Here is a 19,240-nt window from a genome sequence, read left to right on the forward strand (position 1 = left end):
AGGAACTCTCAATTGAGGTGAAGCAGAACATCCTGAGGCTGAAAAAAAAGAAAAAATCCATCAGAGAGATAGCAGACATGCTTGGAGTAGCAAAATCAACAGTCGGGTACATTCTGAGAAAAAAGGAATTGACTGGTGAGCTTGGGAACTCAAAAAGGCCTGGGCGTCCACGGATGACAACAGTGGTGGATGATCGCCGCATACTTTCTTTGGTGAAGAAGAACCCGTTCACAACATCAACTGAAGTCCAGAACACTCTCAGTGAAGTAGGTGTATCTGTCTCTAAGTCAACAGTAAAGAGAAGACTCCATGAAAGTAAATACAAAGGGTTCACATCTAGATGCAAACCATTCATCAATTCCAAAAATAGACAGGCCAGAGTTAAATTTGCTGAAAAATACCTCATGAAGCCAGCTCAGTTCTGGAAAAGTATTCTATGGACAGATGAGACAAAGATCAACCTGTACCAGAATGATGGGAAGAAAAAAGTTTGGAGAAGAAAGGGAACGGCACATGATCCAAGGCACACCACATCCTCTGTAAAACATGGTGGAGGCAACGTGATGGCATGGGCATGCATGGCTTTCAATAGCACTGGGTCACTTGTGTTTATTGATGACATAACAGCAGACAAGAGTAGCCGGAAGAATTCTGAAGTGTACCGGGATATACTTTCAGCCCAGATTCAGCCAAATGCCGCAAAGTTGATCGGACGGTGCTTCATAGTACAGATGGACAATGACCCCAAGCATACAGCCAAAGCTACCCAGGAGTTCATGAGTGCAAAAAAGTGGAACATTCTGCAATGGCCAAGTCAATCACCAGATCTTAACCCAATTGAGCATGCATTTCACTTGCTCAAATCCAGACTTAAGACGGAAAGACCCACAAACAAGCAAGACCTGAAGGCTGCGGCTGTAAAGGCCTGGCAAAGCATTAAGAAGGAGGAAACCCAGTGTTTGGTGATGTCCATGGGTTCCAGACTTAAGGTAGTGATTGCCTCCAAAGGATTCGCAACAAAATATTGAAAATAAAAATATTTTGTTTGGGTTTGGTTTATTTGTCCAATTACTTTTGACCTCCTAAAATGTGGAGTGTTTGTAAAGAAATGTGTACAATTCCTACAATTTCTATCAGATATTTTTGTTTAAACCTTCAAATTAAACGTTACAATCTGCACTTGAATTCTGTTGTAGAGATTTCATTTCAAATCCAATGTGGTGGCATGCAGAGCCCAACTCGCGAAAATTGTGTCACTGTCCAAATATTTCTGGACCTAACTGTAAATTGTTATACTTACCTATTTATAGATTTATTCATTTATATAGCGTTATTAATTCCACAGCGCTTTACATACATTGGCAACACTGTCGCCATTGGGGCTCACAATATAAATTCCCTATGAGTATGCAATTATATTGGAAAACATATTACATTGGATGTCCTAATGATAGCAGCTTAGTTAATTGGCTGAAGCAGTTAAAAGTAGAGGGTTTTTTTATTTCAAAATGAATAACTACTGAATAGTTACATAGTAAAAGTCGTAAGTCCATCATGATTAACCATGGAAGGAGTGAAAATGTAGATGACGGGATATAGTAATTAATATTTGAACTTTGTCCCCAAGTAATTATTGCATTTCCTTTTATTTAGTTTTTACCTGTTCTTTATTTGTGCTTAATTCTTCCAGGAGTTTGCACCTTTTTAAAGTCTATTTTATGTGTTTGCCTGTGTTTTCTTATGTTCACCATTATTGCCCGAATTTGGAAATTTCCAAATGTTTTCGACTGATTTATAATTTGTGATTTTTTTTACATTTGGTTAAAATATACCCCAGTCCCCCAGTTTAGACATTTTAAGTGATGCAGTTATTTTGAGCAATTTTTACTCCATTTTGCAAAAATGTATGACTTTTTGCTCTAAAGATTCTCAAAAAAAGAAAGATTTTTTTTTCTTTGCTCACTATACATGAACTACCTGCACAATTTTAAAGAATTTGGTACATAAAATGACAACAAATAGCACAAGACAAAAAAAGAAACATGACTTTAAAAAGATATGAATGATGAATCAGGGCCTAAGTCTTATCCAGTTGATCCTGAGGAAAGCAAAGATAAAATCACTTTCCTTACCCTAAGGGGCAATGAGAATGAACTAGCTGTAGTAACCGGCGTTGCCCGGGATAGTAACTGTCTCTCTGTCTCTCTCCCAGTCTCTTGTCTGTCTGTCTGTGTCTGTCTGTCTCTGTCTCTTTCCCCGTCTGTCTCTCCCTGTCTTTGTCTATTTCCTTGTCTTATTCCTTGTCTCTGTCTCTATCCCTGTCTCTGTCTCTTTCCCTTTCTCTTTCCTTGTCTCTGTCTCTTTTGTTGTCTTTTTCCTTGTCTCTGTCTCTTTCCCTGTCTCTGTCTTTTCCCTTGTCTCTGTCTCTTTAACTGTATCTTTCCCTGTCTGCCTCTGTCTGTCTCTGTCTCTTTCCCTGTCTACCGCTGTCTGTCTGTCGGTCTCTGTCCCCGTGTGTATTTCTGTCTGTCTCTTTCTGTCTGTGGCTTTTTTTTCCTATCTGTCTCTGTCTGTCTCTTTCCCTGTGTGCCTCTTTCTCTGTCTGTTCCTGTCTGTCTCTGTGTATGTGTCTCTGTGTCTCTGTCTATGTGTCTGTCTGTCTCTACCGATATCATATTACCTCACACATAAGCTTCTTATACTAACAATTTCCTTTGTTCCTATAGCAACCATTCACAACTGCTATTAACCTGTAGCTCACAGCTCCATTGACTTAAATGGAGGCAGGTTTTTTGGAGAGTAATTGTAAAGCTCGGGGTTAAATTTTCCCGTCAAAACATAGTCTATGACATTCCCTGAGTCACATGAGGCACCTGTGCAAAATTTCGTGATTGTAAATGCGACGATGTGGATTCCTTTAGCGGACATACATACATACATACACACACACATACATACTCAGCTTTATACATTAGATTAACAAGAACTCATCTAAAACGTTTTTGTAAGTCATCAACTATTTCTGTGAAAACCGGTTTCTGAAATGACTATTCAGACGATTTTCTCGATTTTTTTTCTTTTTTCAGTTGTGGGGCAATTTTATATGAAAAAGCTTTTTATAATATAGTTTGCATAGGTTTTAGTTATATATATATATATATATATATATATATATATATATATATATATATATACATATATATGCTATTTGTAACGTCTAGATGGAAAAATATGTTTTTGGATTTGTATAACATAAAAATATATAAAATGTACTGGACGAAAAAAGGTGTCCCGGTCTCAATTATTATTGGGTCCTGGAAACCCAACTTTTACTTTGACGGCACGTGGCCAGTGCTATTTGTGAAGCTAGCTCAATGGATTATCTCCATAACTAAGCCAACCCCACACATTAGGACCCTATATGCACCAAGATTGCATAAATCCTCCCAGACACACATCAGTGTCATTGCAGTTTTAGAAGATTGGAAGCATTTCTTATTTTACAATACTGTTCAGTTCTTCACCAATTATTATAACATAACCACCAACTAGACAGGAAAATGAATAATTTACATCCCAGTGTGGCTTCAGACCTTTTTTTGGAAGGTTGCAACTAAAATACTTTGCAAACATGTAGTGTACATGCAGTTCCACAATTCTGTAGGTATAGAATGTGTAGCTCAAACTGAAGGGACTTGTAAGAGGAAGAGTAGTAGTGCTAATTCACTGCTGATACTCCTTGGGAAAGCTTTCACTTTTCTAAACATACAGTCATGGGCTATGAGTTTTGTGAGCTCCTGAGACTATTAATTCAAAACCCCATGATAATATCCTGCAAGGATAATGGATAATGTCCCTCAGCGCAGTGTTGCCTGCTCATTTTTATTTCACCTTCTCATTCTCCTCCCTGATTTGGCCGCTTAGGGACAGACAGGTAATGGAGAAGAAATTGAAAGGGAAAATACATGGGAAAATGTAAATGAAAAGAAGTTATTATAACTGCTATAATGAAGTGCCTTTCATTTAAATATAAGAATGTAACGCTGAAATGAACTTGTGATCCTGAAATGCATTTTTAATGAGTTCCCTTTTTATTTTTGCTGCTTCAGTAGCATATTTTAAAGACCCTTTGAAAAAAAAAAGCTACATTAAAAAAAAAAAACACCAAATGCCACTACATACAAAATTGGATATTGGTTTATTCCAAAACTGCTGATCAGGAAGAGTGGCTCTTCAACACAAAAATGTTGCAGTCACTTTATTTAAATGAGGTTGAATTTGCATTGTGATGTGCCATTCTGATTTAGAAAAAAAAATTAGATTTTCAGATCAAATTGACCCAGCCAGTGAAGCGTTAAGGAACTGGCAGGTCTAGTCTAAAAGCCTCATGTTCTATCAAACCTGCAGACGACGGAAGTCATACAGTGCTAGTGAGAAAACAACTTTCTTGCTGAAATTTTCCTCTTGTAACTGTGTAACATTTTTGTTCTCACATAAGTACATACAGTACATGATAGATAGATAGATGGATAGATAGATCAGTTGAGCTATATATTATGGATCTTTATTGTTCTACTCAATTATAGCTATTTATATGTATATAATTTTGTTTTTGTTTTTCTTATCCCAGGAGAACGGCCTTTTCAATGCAATCAATGTGGTGCCTCATTTACCCAGAAAGGCAATCTCCTCCGCCACATCAAATTACACTCTGGTGAAAAGCCCTTTAAGTGTCACTTGTGTAACTATGCATGCAGACGCAGAGATGCACTCACTGGTCATCTCAGGACACATTCTGGTAAGTGAGCCTGATAGTTAAAGAAGAATGAGACAGCAGGTAACATGGCTGGACTGGGACTGAAATTTAGCCCTGGCATTTTCAAAAACACAGGCCCACTTCTTGTATCTACTGTAATCTATGCTCTTTATATAGTGGAACTTCAGGTCAGCAGCATACACTGAAAATAGTGTGTGCTGCTGACAGGTACAACGAACAGCCCCTGAATTGTAGCCCATTTACATGAGCCAGTAATTATGAAAAGAGTATTTGTAACGCTATGTGCGCACGCTGCGTAGTGTCCATGCTGAAAATTCTGCAGTGATTCGGCAGTGCATGTGCGCTTCAAATCACTGCAGAAACACTGCATAATGGATGCAGTGTGTCTGCAGAATGGATGCCAATTTCATGCGCTCTGGCTGCTGCCTCTCCCATAGACAGAGTGGGAGCAGCATCCAGAGCGCATGAAATAAGTGACATGTTGCTTTTTAGAACGCATTTTGGCAGCATGCAAAATGCTGCGTTCTAAAATGCAACGTGCGGATGGAATTTGCACAATCTACATAGATTATGCTGGGGACGCAGGACGCATGCTTTTACGCTGCAGTGCAGAACGCAGTGTAAAAGCATGTAATTACGCAACGAGCGCACAAAGCGTAAGGCTGTGTGCACACAGTGTGTTTTTTTTGTCTTTTGTGTGTACGGTTTCTGGTGCAGTTTTGTTACAAAACTGCAAGCAAATCCTTCTTTATGCTAGCAAAGTCAATGAGAATCCTGAAATGAGGTGCATATGTGAAGTTTTTTCCTTGCAGATATGGTGCAGAAAATAATGTGCAGCATGTCAATTCTTTCAGCGTTTTTGCCTGCATTTTTCACCATTGAAAGCAATGAAAAAAAACGTTGCAGAAATGGTGCTGAAATTTCTGCAACCAAATATTCTGTGTGTGCACATAGCCCAAGAGGACGCCTTCCTGACTATTGGCCCAACTAAATAGGTCAGTAATCTCATGATGTAAGAGGAAAATGATTATTCGTCAAGTGCAATGATTTTAGCAAGCTTAAAAATCACCATTCTTGGTAGCACATTGCTCCAGATAAACAGGATGTGTGCTCTTGAGAACATGTCATTCTATGTGCATAGAATGATTGTTTTAGCAATTGTTCTGTGCAAATAGAAGTGTGGTGCTCCCGTGTAAATAGGACAGTAAAAGTCTGCCGATTGATTTGTATATGGTCTCATGCGCACATAACTGCTGAACATTCTGCAGCGATTTGACAGCACATGTGCGCTTCAAATCGCTGCAGGAACTCTGCATAATGAATGCAGTATTTTTGTTAAAAAAAAAGCCGTTTTCAAGCGCTATGGCCGCTGTCCCCCCCATAGACAGAGTGGGAGAAGCATCCAGAACGCACAAATAATTGAGATGTTGCTTTTATGAACGCACAGATTTGGGTCAAAATTTTAGCACCCAAATCGCTGCGTTCAAAAATGTAACGTGCACACATATCATGCACAATCTACATAGATTGTGCAGGGGACGCAGGACGCATGCATTTACGCTGCAGTGCAATACGCAGCGTAAATGCATGTCAGTACGCACCATGCGCATGAGCCCTATATCTGATTGGTGGTCATTTCACAAATAGGCCTATAAAGGTCTGCCGATTGACTTGTATATATCTGATAGTAAGTAAGATTGACTTGTATATAGCTGATTAGTGGTCACTTTACATGCCATAATGCTGTGAGACTACAGCTGCAGCTTGCACAGTTCTGCTCTCCTTCTAAGACTACAACTGCAGCGTGCACAGTTCTGCTGTCTTCTTGAGTCTACAGCTGCAGTGTGCTTAGTTCTGCTCTCCTCCTGAGACAACAGCTGTAGCGTGCTCAGTTCTGCTTTCCTCCTGAGACTACAGCTGTTTCTGAGACTACAACTGTAGCATGCACAGTCCTGCTGTCCTCTTGAGTCTACAGCTGCAGTGTGCTTAGTTCTGCTCTTCTCCTGAGATCACAGCTGTAGCGTGCTCAGTTCTGCTTTCCTCCTGAGACTACAGCTGTAGCGTGCACAGTTCTGCTCTCTTTCTGAGACTACAGCTGGAGCGTGCTCAGTTCTGCTTTCCTCCTGAGTCTACAGCTGCAGTGTGCTCAGTTCTGCTCTCCTCCTTAGATAACAGCTGTAGCGTGCTCAGTTTTGCTCTCCTCCTGAGACTACACCTGTAGAGTGCTCAGTTCTGCTCTCCTCCTGAGACTACAGCTGCAGCTTGCACAGTTCTGCTCTCCTTCTGGCACTTGTAATGACTGCTTTTCACGTTCATGTTTTGTCTATGGTTTTCATTATTTAATTTACATTATAAATCGAGATGGGCAAATCCGTAGAGGTTTGGGTTCAGCGGGTCCAGCTGGACATTTACAAAAAACCCGGTTCAGTACCAGACTTCACACGAACTTGACTGCGGACCAAATCTACATCTCATGGCAGAAAAATGCATGTTGTTTTGGTATGTTTTTCTGCCAGGACATGCAGATCTGATGCAGAAATGTCTGCAACCATATACTCAACTTGCGCGTATGGCTTATTCCAGCACTGAGTCAAATTAGTTCACCTGAGGTGAGTTCATGGAGGTCAATGAGATCACCTGCGGTCACAGCAGGTGAACTCATTGAACTCAATGTTCGTATTACTGGATTAGGCTATGTGCGCATGTTGAGTATTTGGTTGCAGACATTTCTGCACCAAATCTGCATCTCCTGGAAGAAAAACACTCCTGAACACTGGTTTTGTTTGTGAAACATGAAATGCTGCAGCCCTGACTTCCCCTTTTTCTAGTCACAAACACTGACAAAATGAGTCTGACAGAGCTCCTGGCCTAGCTTGTGTATATTTTTTACATTCTAATTGGGCTCACTCACCGGCCATTGAAACAAGGACAGCTACACTTTTATCTTAATAAGCCCCTTCCTCCTGACTGAGGACTTCTGTTCCACTGCTGGAGCCAGAGAGGTCTAGCCGCTGCTGCTACAGATGAAAAGAGGAGTTCAGGTCGCACCTCCTTCTTCTCTTTTCCTATTCCTCGGCTGCTTTGTTCTCCCATTACATTAATGGAGCTTCAGCAGAGAGCTGACCACAACAGGGATTGGCCCCTCTGGCAAATGCCAGAATTGCCAAATGGCCAATCCGGCCTTAGCAGGTTACAACATTTGAATAGTCATAGAAGTTCAATTGCCAAAAGCAGAGAACTCCATTCTGCAACATTAAAGCAGCACTCCAGTGTTTTTGTTTTTTTCCACTGTTAAAATGGTGCTTTAACTATAAAATCGCTGCCCGTATAATACTCACCCTCTGAGGCTTTTATGTTTTTCTTCGCCGCTCTGGTCCCATGGCGACATCTTGTGCCCATAGTTTCTGACTAGCCGAAAATCAGAAGTTATATAACAAGTCCCAATTGCAACTATATCAGAGGCAGAATAAGGCCAGAACAAGGCTCTCATAGAGATGTATTGTTTTGTGACCTGCGGCACGCACCATGAAATACTGGAGCTTCTGGGAGATCACAAATCACTGGTGATTAACCGTAGCAACACTGGAAAAAGAAGAAGACGGCTGCAGGTGAGAATAATACAAAGGGCAGTGGACTTACATGTAAAGCATCACTCCAGTGCTGAAAAAAAAAATACAGTATTAAAATGGTGCTTTAAATGAATATGTTAGTATGGTTGCAGTATCTTGTCCACAAATATAGTAGGAAGAACACCTCTAAAGCAGAAACTGCTGTTCTTATTATTCAAACTAATAGGAGAGATGGGCAAAAAATCTGGGTGCAATTGAATTCTACTCAAGTTTTACAAAAATCTGCATTCGCCATTTTGTGATTTATTTTTATAATTTGCCTCCATGCGGAATCAGCAAAATGGCATCAGATGGGCAACATTTTTCTGAAGTACAAAGGCCATCAATATGTCAAAAAATAAAAAATGCCTTTTGTTCTCCTTACTGCTCACCTCTCCAAGTCACCCATCCAGCCCTCACCACATCTTCAGATCACTGCCATTCGCACTGAAATCCCTTGGCCTCTAACTCTAAGCTGAGACATCTGGAACATACAAAAGGTTACAGCATCATGATGCCAAGGCGTGCACCAAGACCTAGCATGTGTATACACGGAGTAATGATGGCAATCTGAAGATGCAGCAAGGACAAGACAGATGATGACGAGGAGCAGAGCCCAGAGATGAGAGACATTACATTTCCGTATAAAACTTTCTCAGTGAATCAAATTTCCTGGCAAAATCTGTGCAAATGGTTAAATTTGGATTTTTGCCTGATCCGCTCATCTTTCAAAAAAATGATTTACCAGTACAAGAAACGTTTTAAAGTGCTATGGGGAGAAAATGCTTAATGCACTCTAATCTTAATATTATACCCTGCTAAATGCAAAAAAAAGCAAGTCACAATACGACACACATGGTAAAACAGAAGTGAGAGACATCACACACCACCAGATATTGTTTTGAACAAAATTAAACTCTTTTAGTAAAGCAATATGGAGATCTAAAGTGTGCAAGACTTTCAGAACATTCACAAGATCATGAAGATACTATTCAGGGATATTAACAGACAGATTAAAAAAAAAACAATCCTAGCCGAAAATATTTTTTTTTATTTATTATTATTTTTTTTATCAGAAAAGTATTATGGTGTTTCATTAATGATCGTGTGAGTGTTCCACTTAGACGCAACTACCATATATTATGTTACAATGTACATTGTTTTTACACAGTGGTATATAAGAGCTATATATATAACATATAACAGTGTATATAACAGTATTTTACTTTTTATATTTTTTGTTTGCAGTGGGTAAACCACATAAGTGCGGCTATTGTGGCCGCAGTTACAAACAACGCAGCTCTTTGGAAGAACATAAGGAGAGATGTCATAACTACTTGCAAAGTATGGGCCTGCAGAATAACATTTACTCAGGTAATTTACTTTACAGACTATCATTGCAGTTAGACTGGAAATGAGACAGAGTTTTACCTCCGCTAATGAAAATGAATTACGGTACTAACATTTCATTAGTTTTGTTGTAAATGTGACAATGTTAATGAAACATTGGGGCAGAGTAATAAATATGTAACTATAAAACTGCAAGATTATGTTCACACATATTGTGTAGGTTCTGGGTATCAGTCTAGAAATGCTTCATCTATCCAAAATAAGTTCAAAGGAAGTAATGGGCCCAACATATGCCAAACAATTTTAGTTTTTCCACTGTATTGTATTCCATAGAGGGTGATCTCTGGGGGAATGGAAGAATTATAATATAACTAGAAGGTGGCCCGATTCTAACGCATCGGGTATTCTAGAATTTACGTATTGTGTAGGTAATGTATGATTGTTATTATATATATAGATGTTGTTGTGTGTAGTTGCCAAGTGTTTGTGTAGGGCGCTGTAAATGTTCTGGGTGTTGTCTGGGTGTGGGGGCGTGTGAGAGCGGTGTTGTTTGTGTGTTGCGTTGTGTGTGTTGTGTTGTTTGTGGAGCGCTGTGTGTCTGCAGTGTTGTGTGTGTGTTGTGCTGTGTGTGTTGCGCGGTTTGTGTGGGTGTGGGTGTGGCTGTGGGGTGCGTGTGTGTGTTTTGGGGGGAGGTATGTTTTGTGCAGTGTGTGTGTTGCGCGGTATGTGCATATATTTGTGTATGCCGCGGTGTTTGTGTGTTGGGTGTTGTGTGTGTGCGACGTTGTCTGTGTGTGTGTGGGTGTCTGTGTAGGGCGGTGTTTGTGGTTCCCAGTGTGTGTGTGTGTGTGTGTGTGTGTGTGTGGTGTGTTGTGCGGTGCGCGTGTGGCGGTGTGTCTTTTTTGGGGGAGGTGTGCACCCCCATCGTGCTCCATCCCCCATGCTGCGCACCCCCCATCGTGCTCTTTCCCCCATGCTGCGCATCCCCATCATGCTCCATCCCCCATGCTGCGCACCCCTCATCGTGCTCCATCCTCCATGCAGCACACCCCCCATCGTGCTCCATCCCCCATGCTGCACACCCCCCATTGTGCTCCATCCTCCATGCTGCACACCCCCCATCGTGCTCCATCCTCCATGCTGCGCACTCCCCATCGTGCTCCATCCCCCATGCTGCACACCCCCCATCATGCTCCATCCCCCATGCTGCGCACCCCCCATCGTGCTCCATCCCTCATGCTGCGCACCCCCCATCGTGCTCCATCCTCTATGCTACACACCCCCCATCGTGCTCCATGCTGCACACCCCCCATCGTGCTCCATCCTCCATGCTGCACACCCCCCATCGTGCTCCATCCTCCATGCTGCACACCCCCCATCGTGCTCCATCCCTCATGCTGCGCACCCCCCATCCTGCTCCATCGTCCATGCTGCACACCCCCCATTGTGCTCCATGCTGCACACCCCCATTGTGCTCCATGCTGCACACCCCCCATCGTGCTCCATGCTGCACACCCCCCATTGTGCTCCATGCTGCACACCCCCCATCATGCTCCATCCCCGATGCTGCACCCCCCCATCGTGCTCCATGCTGCACACCCCCCATCGTGCTCCATCCCCGATGCTGCACACCCCCCATCATGCTCCATCACCCATGCTGGGGCCACCGGGGGCGGGGCCGAGCATGCCAACGTATGCCGGGGTCGGGGCCGAGTGGTACGCTGGTAACCATGCTACACATCGGGTAACTAAGGGAAGCACTTCCTATAGTTACGCGATGTGTGTCATGGTTACCAGCGTACACCGGCTCCGTCACGATCCCAGCATCGCAAAGTTATGTCTGCCGGGGGCGGGGGCGAGCGGGCGAGGTGTCAGCGTATGCCGGCTCCCTGCACATGTGTACCGAGAGCCGGTGTACGCTGGAGCGGGCGATGCGTGCGGAGGGCCGTGGTAAGCGGCCAATCCATGCGGGGGGCGGGGCCATGCCGAGGCGAGCGGCCAATCTGTGGGGGGGGCAGGGCCAGGCCGAGCCTAGCAGCCAATCCGCTGGTTGTCACTGTAAGGACACAATTTTGGAGCAAGACATACAGACAGACAGACAGAATAAGGCAATTATATATATAGATAGTAAACTGTCTGTAATTGTTCCTATACCCCATAAGCTTCTCTATCTAGGGAAGCTGTGATGGAGATAATCAGTCCTCTGTGCAGTTCTAAGCCTTGTGGCACACTACCAGTTCCATTTAGCTCAGGTGGCTACATCATACAAGACTGTTTAAGCATGTTGTGTTAGGCCTTTGATAGAATTTTAAAGTTATCACATAGAATTTGTTGAGTTATTTTATATACATGCATGGCCAAACAAAATTATTCTAATGCTTGTGCTTGGCATGTTTAAATATTTGTCATGCCAGAGCATACAGACAAACAGCATACATGAAGCGCAACACAAGAGTAACAGTGGGAATGGTATAAAAGGAAGGCCCTAGCGATAGGGAGAGGGGACACCTTCTTCAACTCATCTGAGCCTGCACCATATACTCCCTAACGTTCATATACGGGTCCTTCCCCCTGCTGCCGTCATGTGCCTAGGCCCTTGCTAGCCCTGAACTCATCCTGGCTAGTGAGAAAGCTGGCAAGAACACTAGTGTCACCACTGCAATACATCATAAGGTAAGTGACCCGCCGTGGGGTACTCGGTTCCGGGTGTTGGTTAATGGGGTTATGTCACGGGGGCCTGTGCCCGGTTCCGTGGCCCTGGTGGTCGCTAAAAGTCAATAAATAATAAAAATAAAAAAAAAAATAAAATAAAAAAAAATAATAAAAAAAATAAATAAATAAAAGTATTTTGTGACGCCACCTACGGTTCCAGTATGGTTACTGGGGCTGCAGGTCAGACCTCTGGGGTGATGGTTAGGCAGCCAGTTGTTTACGCTTCCCGTAGGTGAAGCGGGGTCCCCAGGGCAGTTTTAGTAGTACACAGATATGGCGGTTTTTCTTCACAGCCTTTTCAACTGTCACTTTAGTGCAGCAGCCTATAGCTCCTCAGATGAAGAAATAAAGTGTGTCACACCAATTCATTAACTCTGACCAGATTTTACTTGCAGGTGTTAAAAAGGGGTTCAGTTTCTGATGTTACAGTTTTTGGTGATCTGGGAACAGTTCAGGATCTCTGCACCAGGTCAGTTGTGTGGCCTCCCTGCTGCGCTATGTTTCTCCTTGGTACTGGGCTGCCTGTAGCTATACCATGTCCCTCTCTCACTGTCTTCACCTGTATGGCAGGCGGCGGGAGCTTCTCTAAGGGGCACTGCTGTACTCACTGCGATCCCTAAGCTCTGTGTAGCGGCTTTGCCTTCAGGTGCTGCTGCGGCCAGGAGATCTGCAGTCTCCCTGGCCCCCGATCTTTATTGCTGGGCAGATTAGATCCCTCACAATCTCGGACGCCGGTGTCCGATAATCAGCGCTGTTCCTTGGGGATGAACCGGTCTGGCTCCACCTCCCCGGTCACTCCTCTTTTGCCTCACTCTTGATCCCTCAGGCGGTCACACAGTTACTTGTGCGGGCTAAGCACTGCCCTCTCCATTTTGATGTCTCCCCTCACTCTCTGCTCGCACAGTCTCCTTTTCTCCAACTGTCAACTGTCTCTCTGACTCCGCCTCCAAACCTGGCTTTAAAGGGGACCTCACCTGAACTCGACTTGTAGAGCTCCCCCTCCAGGCTTGGAGTGGAAATGTATGTGGGATTACCTGATGTGGAGATCCTTCCCTGCCCAGGTACAGGTATATTTGTGGCAACTGAACCCTGGGGTGCCACATTCCCCCTTACTTAAATTCAGTACTCCTGGACTGGAAACACAAACTTATAAAACATTAGCAACAATAAAGAGTAGTATAAAGTCTTAAAAAAATAAAAATTACAAAAAACCATTAAAACAGAAAAATGCAGTCCTTCCGCTGAAAAATGTGAGTATGGTATATATAAGAAAGTTTTTGACCACTACCAGTTCTGTGGTCCATTGTTCCATAAAAGTTCAAGAAGATGCAAAAGTTCATGCAAAAAGTCCTGCAGGCTAAACACGCTTGACGGTTACAGATTTACTTAGTTGCAATAAACAAATAAATAAAATATTTTTACATTTTACTAACTACTACACTTTCTATTTAATATTCTTTTATATAACGGGACGGGGGCTGACCAAAGTTGCTACGGCTAGACCTACGTAATGCCTGTGTCACAACTGGTCGGTGCAGTGTACTGGTACTTAGTGCTGGTGCTATGCGTGCACTATCTACTAGTCTGCATGAGGATCTACGCAATATTGGTATGCATGAATGTTGTCTTATTCTTACCATAGGACTGGCAGGATCCCCAATAGCAGGGTTCTCTGGTTCTACTGCTAGTTCTTCTGAAACGTTGACCGGTTCTTCCAGTCTTTCTGGGACTTCTACTGGTTGAGCGCCAGTCAATAATGGTATAATTATGGCTCCATTGTACTGAGGCCAACTTTCAGGAAAATCACCAAGTACTGTTCTTATCATCTTCTCTTTCTTTTCCTCTTTAGGTTGAGGTATACAGGTGATTACTTCTTTTTGTTTCAACTGTTCAGGACATTTTTTAAGGTGGTCTCTAGAAACTGCCGCTGACGCTTTTCCCTTATCCTTGCTGATTAAGCAGATTTTCTTGTTGTCAAATTTAGAGGGCAATACTGTGTATGGTTCTGCTTCCCACTGGTCATCACGCTTATGGGTCTTTCTTTTTCTTTTTAGAACCATCTCTCCAGGTATTAAAGGAGCAGCTGGTGCATTCTTGTTATAATCTTTCTCTTGCCTTTCTCTAATTTGGTCTAGGCTTCTTTCTACGCACTCCTGTACCTTTTTGTACTGCTCTTGGCGCTTAGTGTCCCAATCAGCTTCAGGTGAACTGGTTTCAGGAACAACAATTCCCATTTCTAAGTCAACTGGTAACTTCCCGGGTCTTGCTCTCATCAAGTATGCTGGCGTGCAATTGGTGGAACTCACAGGGATGTTGTTGTACATGTCCACTAAATCAGGCAACTTCTCTGGCCACATGCTTCTTTCTTCCAAGGGCAAGGTTTTCAACAGGTCTATAACAACCTGGATCATTTTCTCACACATGCCGTTTGTCTGTGGGTGATTCGGTGTGGTTCGGATTTTCTTACATCCATACAGGTTGCAAAACTCCTGGAACACTTCAGCTTCGAATGCAGAACCTTGATCCGTCAACACCTGTTCCGGGTAGCCATGTGGTCTGCAGAAGTAGGCTTGAAAGGTTCTCGCTGCGGTTCTTGCTGTCAAGGCCTTTACAGGTACTACCACCAGAAACCGGGAATAGTGGTCCACCATAGTGAGGGCATACGTATAACCGGATCTACTGGGTGTCAATTTCACATGGTCCAAGGCTACAAGTTCCAGCGGCTGCTTGGTGACAATTGGTTGTAGTGGAGCTGTTTGACTGTCACGATCCTTTCTTCTCAGGTTGCATGGGCCACAGTTTCGGCACCAGTTCTCCGTGATAGTTCTCATGCCAACCCAATAGAATCTGTGGCGTAACAGTACCTCAAGCTTCTTCCACCCGAAGTGTCCTGCTCCGTCATGGTACGCCTCCAGCACCATATGAACATCTCTCTTCGGTACCACTATTTGCCACACCCTCTCATAGGTTCGGGTGTTGATGTAATGTCTGCATAGCCTACCCCTGTAGATGAACAATCTGCTCTTTTCCTTCCACAGGTGCTGCGCTTCCGGTGGGGCATCTGGGCTAAGACTTGAGTCTGGTTGGATTATTAGCTCTTTAACTAGGCGAACAGCCGGATCGCTGTCTTGCATTTCCTCCCACCCGTGGGAAGGTAACGGGTTCAGCGTGGCCTCTTGGCGTTTGCCTTTAACACCTTGGTTACACTGGGATGCACTATTGCGGTGAAAAGCCGGGAGCTCTATCTCTTCTAGCTCATCCGAGTCTTCTCCTGCATCTGGTAAATGGGGCATTCTCGACAATGCATCAGCGTTAGCGTTTTTGCGGCCTGCCCGATATTTGATGGTGAAGTCATAGTTTGACAACCGGGCCATCCATCGCTGCTCTAGTGCACCTAGCTTTGCGGAGTCCAAGTGGGTAAGCGGGTTGTTATCCGTAAATACGGTAAACTTCGCAGATGCCAGGTAGTGCTTGAATCGTTCAGTGACGGCCCAGACTAAGGCCAGGAATTCCAGCTTGAACGAACTGTAGTTTTCTGGGTTTCTCTCAGTAGGACGGAGCTTCCTGCTTGCAAAGGCAATTACACGTTCTTTGCCATTCTGCACCTGCGACAGCACAGCTCCCAATCCCACATTACTGGCATCTGTGTACAGCACGAATGGCAGATTATAAACAGGGTAGGCCAGGATTTCCTCACCGGTCAGGGCCCACTTCATGTGCTTGAAGGAGTCTTCTTCTTTCTCACCCCATTCAAACGGAGGGCCGGAAGTCTTGCCCTTTTTGGTCTGGCCTACCAGGAGATCTTGCAAAGGTGCCGCTATTTTCGTGAAGTCCTTTATGAACCTCCTGTAGTATCCTACCAGCCCCAAGAACTGACGCACCTCTTTGACGGTTGTTGGCTTTGGCCAGTCTCTGATAGCAGTGACCTTTTCAGGGTCTGGTGCCACACCATCCGCACTGACCACATGCCCAAGATACTGAATCTTCGGCTTCAGCAAATGGCATTTTGAAGGCTTTAGTTTCATACCAAACTTTGACAATGCTTCAAACACCTCGGCCAGGTGCTCCAGATGTTCCTCATACGTCTTGGAATACACGATGACGTCATCAAGATATATCAGTACAGTCTCGAAGTTTCGGTGCCCCAGGCAACACTCCATCAGCCTTTGGAACGTGCCGGGGGCATTGCAGAGTCCAAACGGCATGCTGTTGAACTCACACAGACCCATCGGCGTCGTGAATGCGGTCTTCTCTCGATCTTCTTCTGCCATGGAAACCTGCCAATACCCACTGGTAAGATCTAAGGTGGAAAAGAAATTAGCAGCTTTCAGTGCAGCAAGTGATTCCTCAATGCGGGGCAACGGGTAAGCATCCTTGTGTGTTATGCGGTTTATCTGCCTATAGTCAACGCACATCCTCATTGTGCCATCTTTCTTTCTTACCAGGACAAGTGGGACTGACCAGGGGCTACAACTATCTCTAATAACCCCAGCTTCCTTCATTTCCCGTAACATATCTTTAGCACACTGATAGTGAGCTGGTGGGATAGGCCTGTATCTCTCTTTTATAGGTGGATGGTCTCCCGTGGGTATGCGATGGTGTACCCCTTTTATCCGCCCAAAGTCTAATGGATTCTTACTAAAGACCCGTTCATATTCCTTCACCACCCGATAAACTCCGTGCCTTTGGTAAGAAGGGGTGGAATCAGTGCCGACATGCAGCTTCTGACACCAGTCCTCCAGCTGTCCCTTGGAGCTGTTGTTCTCCGCCTGGTCGGACGGGGTCAAGGGTTCCACTGCCTGAATTGAGTTGTTGTTGACAGTGAACAACTTGGCAACAGTAGCATATCTGGGTAGCTTGACCTCTTCCTCTCCACAGTTTAAAACTCGTACAGGTACCCTCCCTTTGCGTACATCAACTATCCCTCTGGCTGTCAGGACTGTGGGCCTACTATCTGAGTACATGGGCTCTACCATTGCCTGGTAATCCCGCCCTCTGAGGCCTATAGCTGCCCGACACCAAATCACCACTTCACTTCTTGGGGGTAACACAATGGGGAATGGGTCGCTTACTCGTACACTGCCGATTTCTCCACCAGACAACTCTACCTATTGTCTCTGCAGAAAGGCTTTGATTTCTTTCTGTAGGACCCTCTGCTGCCCGATGCTGGCAGTTTTTGCAACCTGCTGGAGCAAGAAAAGAACTTCTCCTAGACAATTTTCAACAACATTAGTACCTAATATCATTGTTGGATTTCTTTCACGACAATCAGTATCCACCACAATAAGTCCTTGGCCCTTTAGTTCCTCCCTCCCCACCTTTATCGTCACCTCCTTGTACCCTACTTGTGATACTGGCTGTCCATTAGCAGCATATATAGTAAGGTCTGGGTCTGGGCGAGTGAGCTCAGAATCAGACCAAAATCTTTTGTAAAGGATATGCGGGATCGTCGTCACCTGTGAGCCAGTGTCCAATAGAGCAAGTGTGGGAATGCCATCTAGCACGATAGATAGAAATGGTCGTCCTCCCATATATCTATCGCGCCAGTTCGATGGGCCTGGTTGCTTTATTCCTGGTGGTCGGCCCGCTGCCCCAGGAGTCGCTGGTTTAAAGGACATGACCTGGCAAAGTGGCACGCCTCGTTACAACGGCGGCAGATAGGTTGTCCTGACGAGTCGTAGCGGTCGTTGGGTCTTCCTCTGGGCGGTGGGTTCCTCCTTCCTCGCATCCACGGGATGTCCTCAGGGCTGTCAGCCAACTGGATCCTCTCCGATGACTGTGGTTTCTGCTGGAGTTGCATGGCCTTTAGGAGCATGGCCACATCTTTTGTCAGCTGCTGTACCTGGAAACGCAAGTCATCAGAGGCACAAGGTATTACAGCCTGTCCATTGATTTCTGCTGGAGTTAAGGAAAGGGACGCCACCTCTGAGGGAGAGGTGATGGCTTGCCGCGGTTGAGGTGCGGGGTCTGTAGTCACAGGGACTCGCAGTGCTCTATTGGCCCGGTTCTTCAGAGTTACAAAGTCTAGACTCGGATGCTCCATGACCCATAGACGCAGCTGTGTTTGATGAATTGGTGAATGTAGCCCCTCAAGAAACTGTTCAATTAACATTTTATCTTCCTCTCGTGCACTTTCAGGGTCTACCTGCTTTACAGCCTGCAGCGCCTCCTGAAGGTTCAATGCATAATCCCGTATGCTATCCTGCGGTCTTTGTTTGCAGTTGTAAAACCTCATTCTTAGCTCAGCTACAGTACGAGTTTCAAAAGCAGCTTTTAAATTAGCAAATATCTGGGTTATTGTCCTTTTATCTGTATTCAGCCAGGATTTAACCTCTCGCTCTGCTGCACCCGTCAGTTGCCCCAGCAAAACAGACACTTTTTGCTTGTCAGACATAGAGTATATATCCAGGAAATTGCACATCTTTTCTCTAAATTCAGCTAGGGTATTGGGTTCCCCAGCATATTGCGGTAACCATGCCGCCCCTGGGACATACGGCAGAGCAAGCGGCATGATTGGGGCTACAGCTTCAGGTGCTGCAGCTGCTCCAGCGGCATCAGCATCACCTTGCATCTCCATCCTCACTGTGGCGCAGTTAGTTTTTCAAATGCTCAAAATGGCGGCAAAGTTCAGTTATTAAACAGTTTTCAAGGCACACGTTACCCAGGGTTACTGGGCCTTGTCCAGATCCTGTTCGTGACGCCAAAAGCTGACCCGCCCCAGCGCCGTGGGGTACTCGGTTCCGGGTGTTGGTTAATGGGATTATCTCACGGGGGCCTGTGCCCGGTTCCGTGG

The 19,240-nt window shown here is 44.6% G+C and overlaps 1 protein-coding gene across 3 annotated transcripts in view; it reads left to right on the forward strand.

Moving 5' to 3' along the window:
- IKZF1 (IKAROS family zinc finger 1) overlaps nt 1-19,240 on the forward strand; it is a 260,129-nt gene that overhangs the window by 206,566 nt on the left and 34,323 nt on the right. For all 3 annotated transcript variants that reach the window (XM_075316568.1, XM_075316569.1, XM_075316571.1), the window contains 2 exons: nt 4,631-4,798; nt 9,634-9,759. In XM_075316568.1, coding sequence (XP_075172683.1) covers nt 4,631-4,798; nt 9,634-9,759 — 294 coding nt within the window. The remainder of the gene's footprint in view (nt 1-4,630; nt 4,799-9,633; nt 9,760-19,240) is intronic.

The sequence above is a fragment of the Anomaloglossus baeobatrachus genome, chromosome 6, assembly GCF_048569485.1.
Source record: "Anomaloglossus baeobatrachus isolate aAnoBae1 chromosome 6, aAnoBae1.hap1, whole genome shotgun sequence".
Classification (NCBI taxonomy): domain Eukaryota; kingdom Metazoa; phylum Chordata; class Amphibia; order Anura; family Aromobatidae; genus Anomaloglossus; species Anomaloglossus baeobatrachus.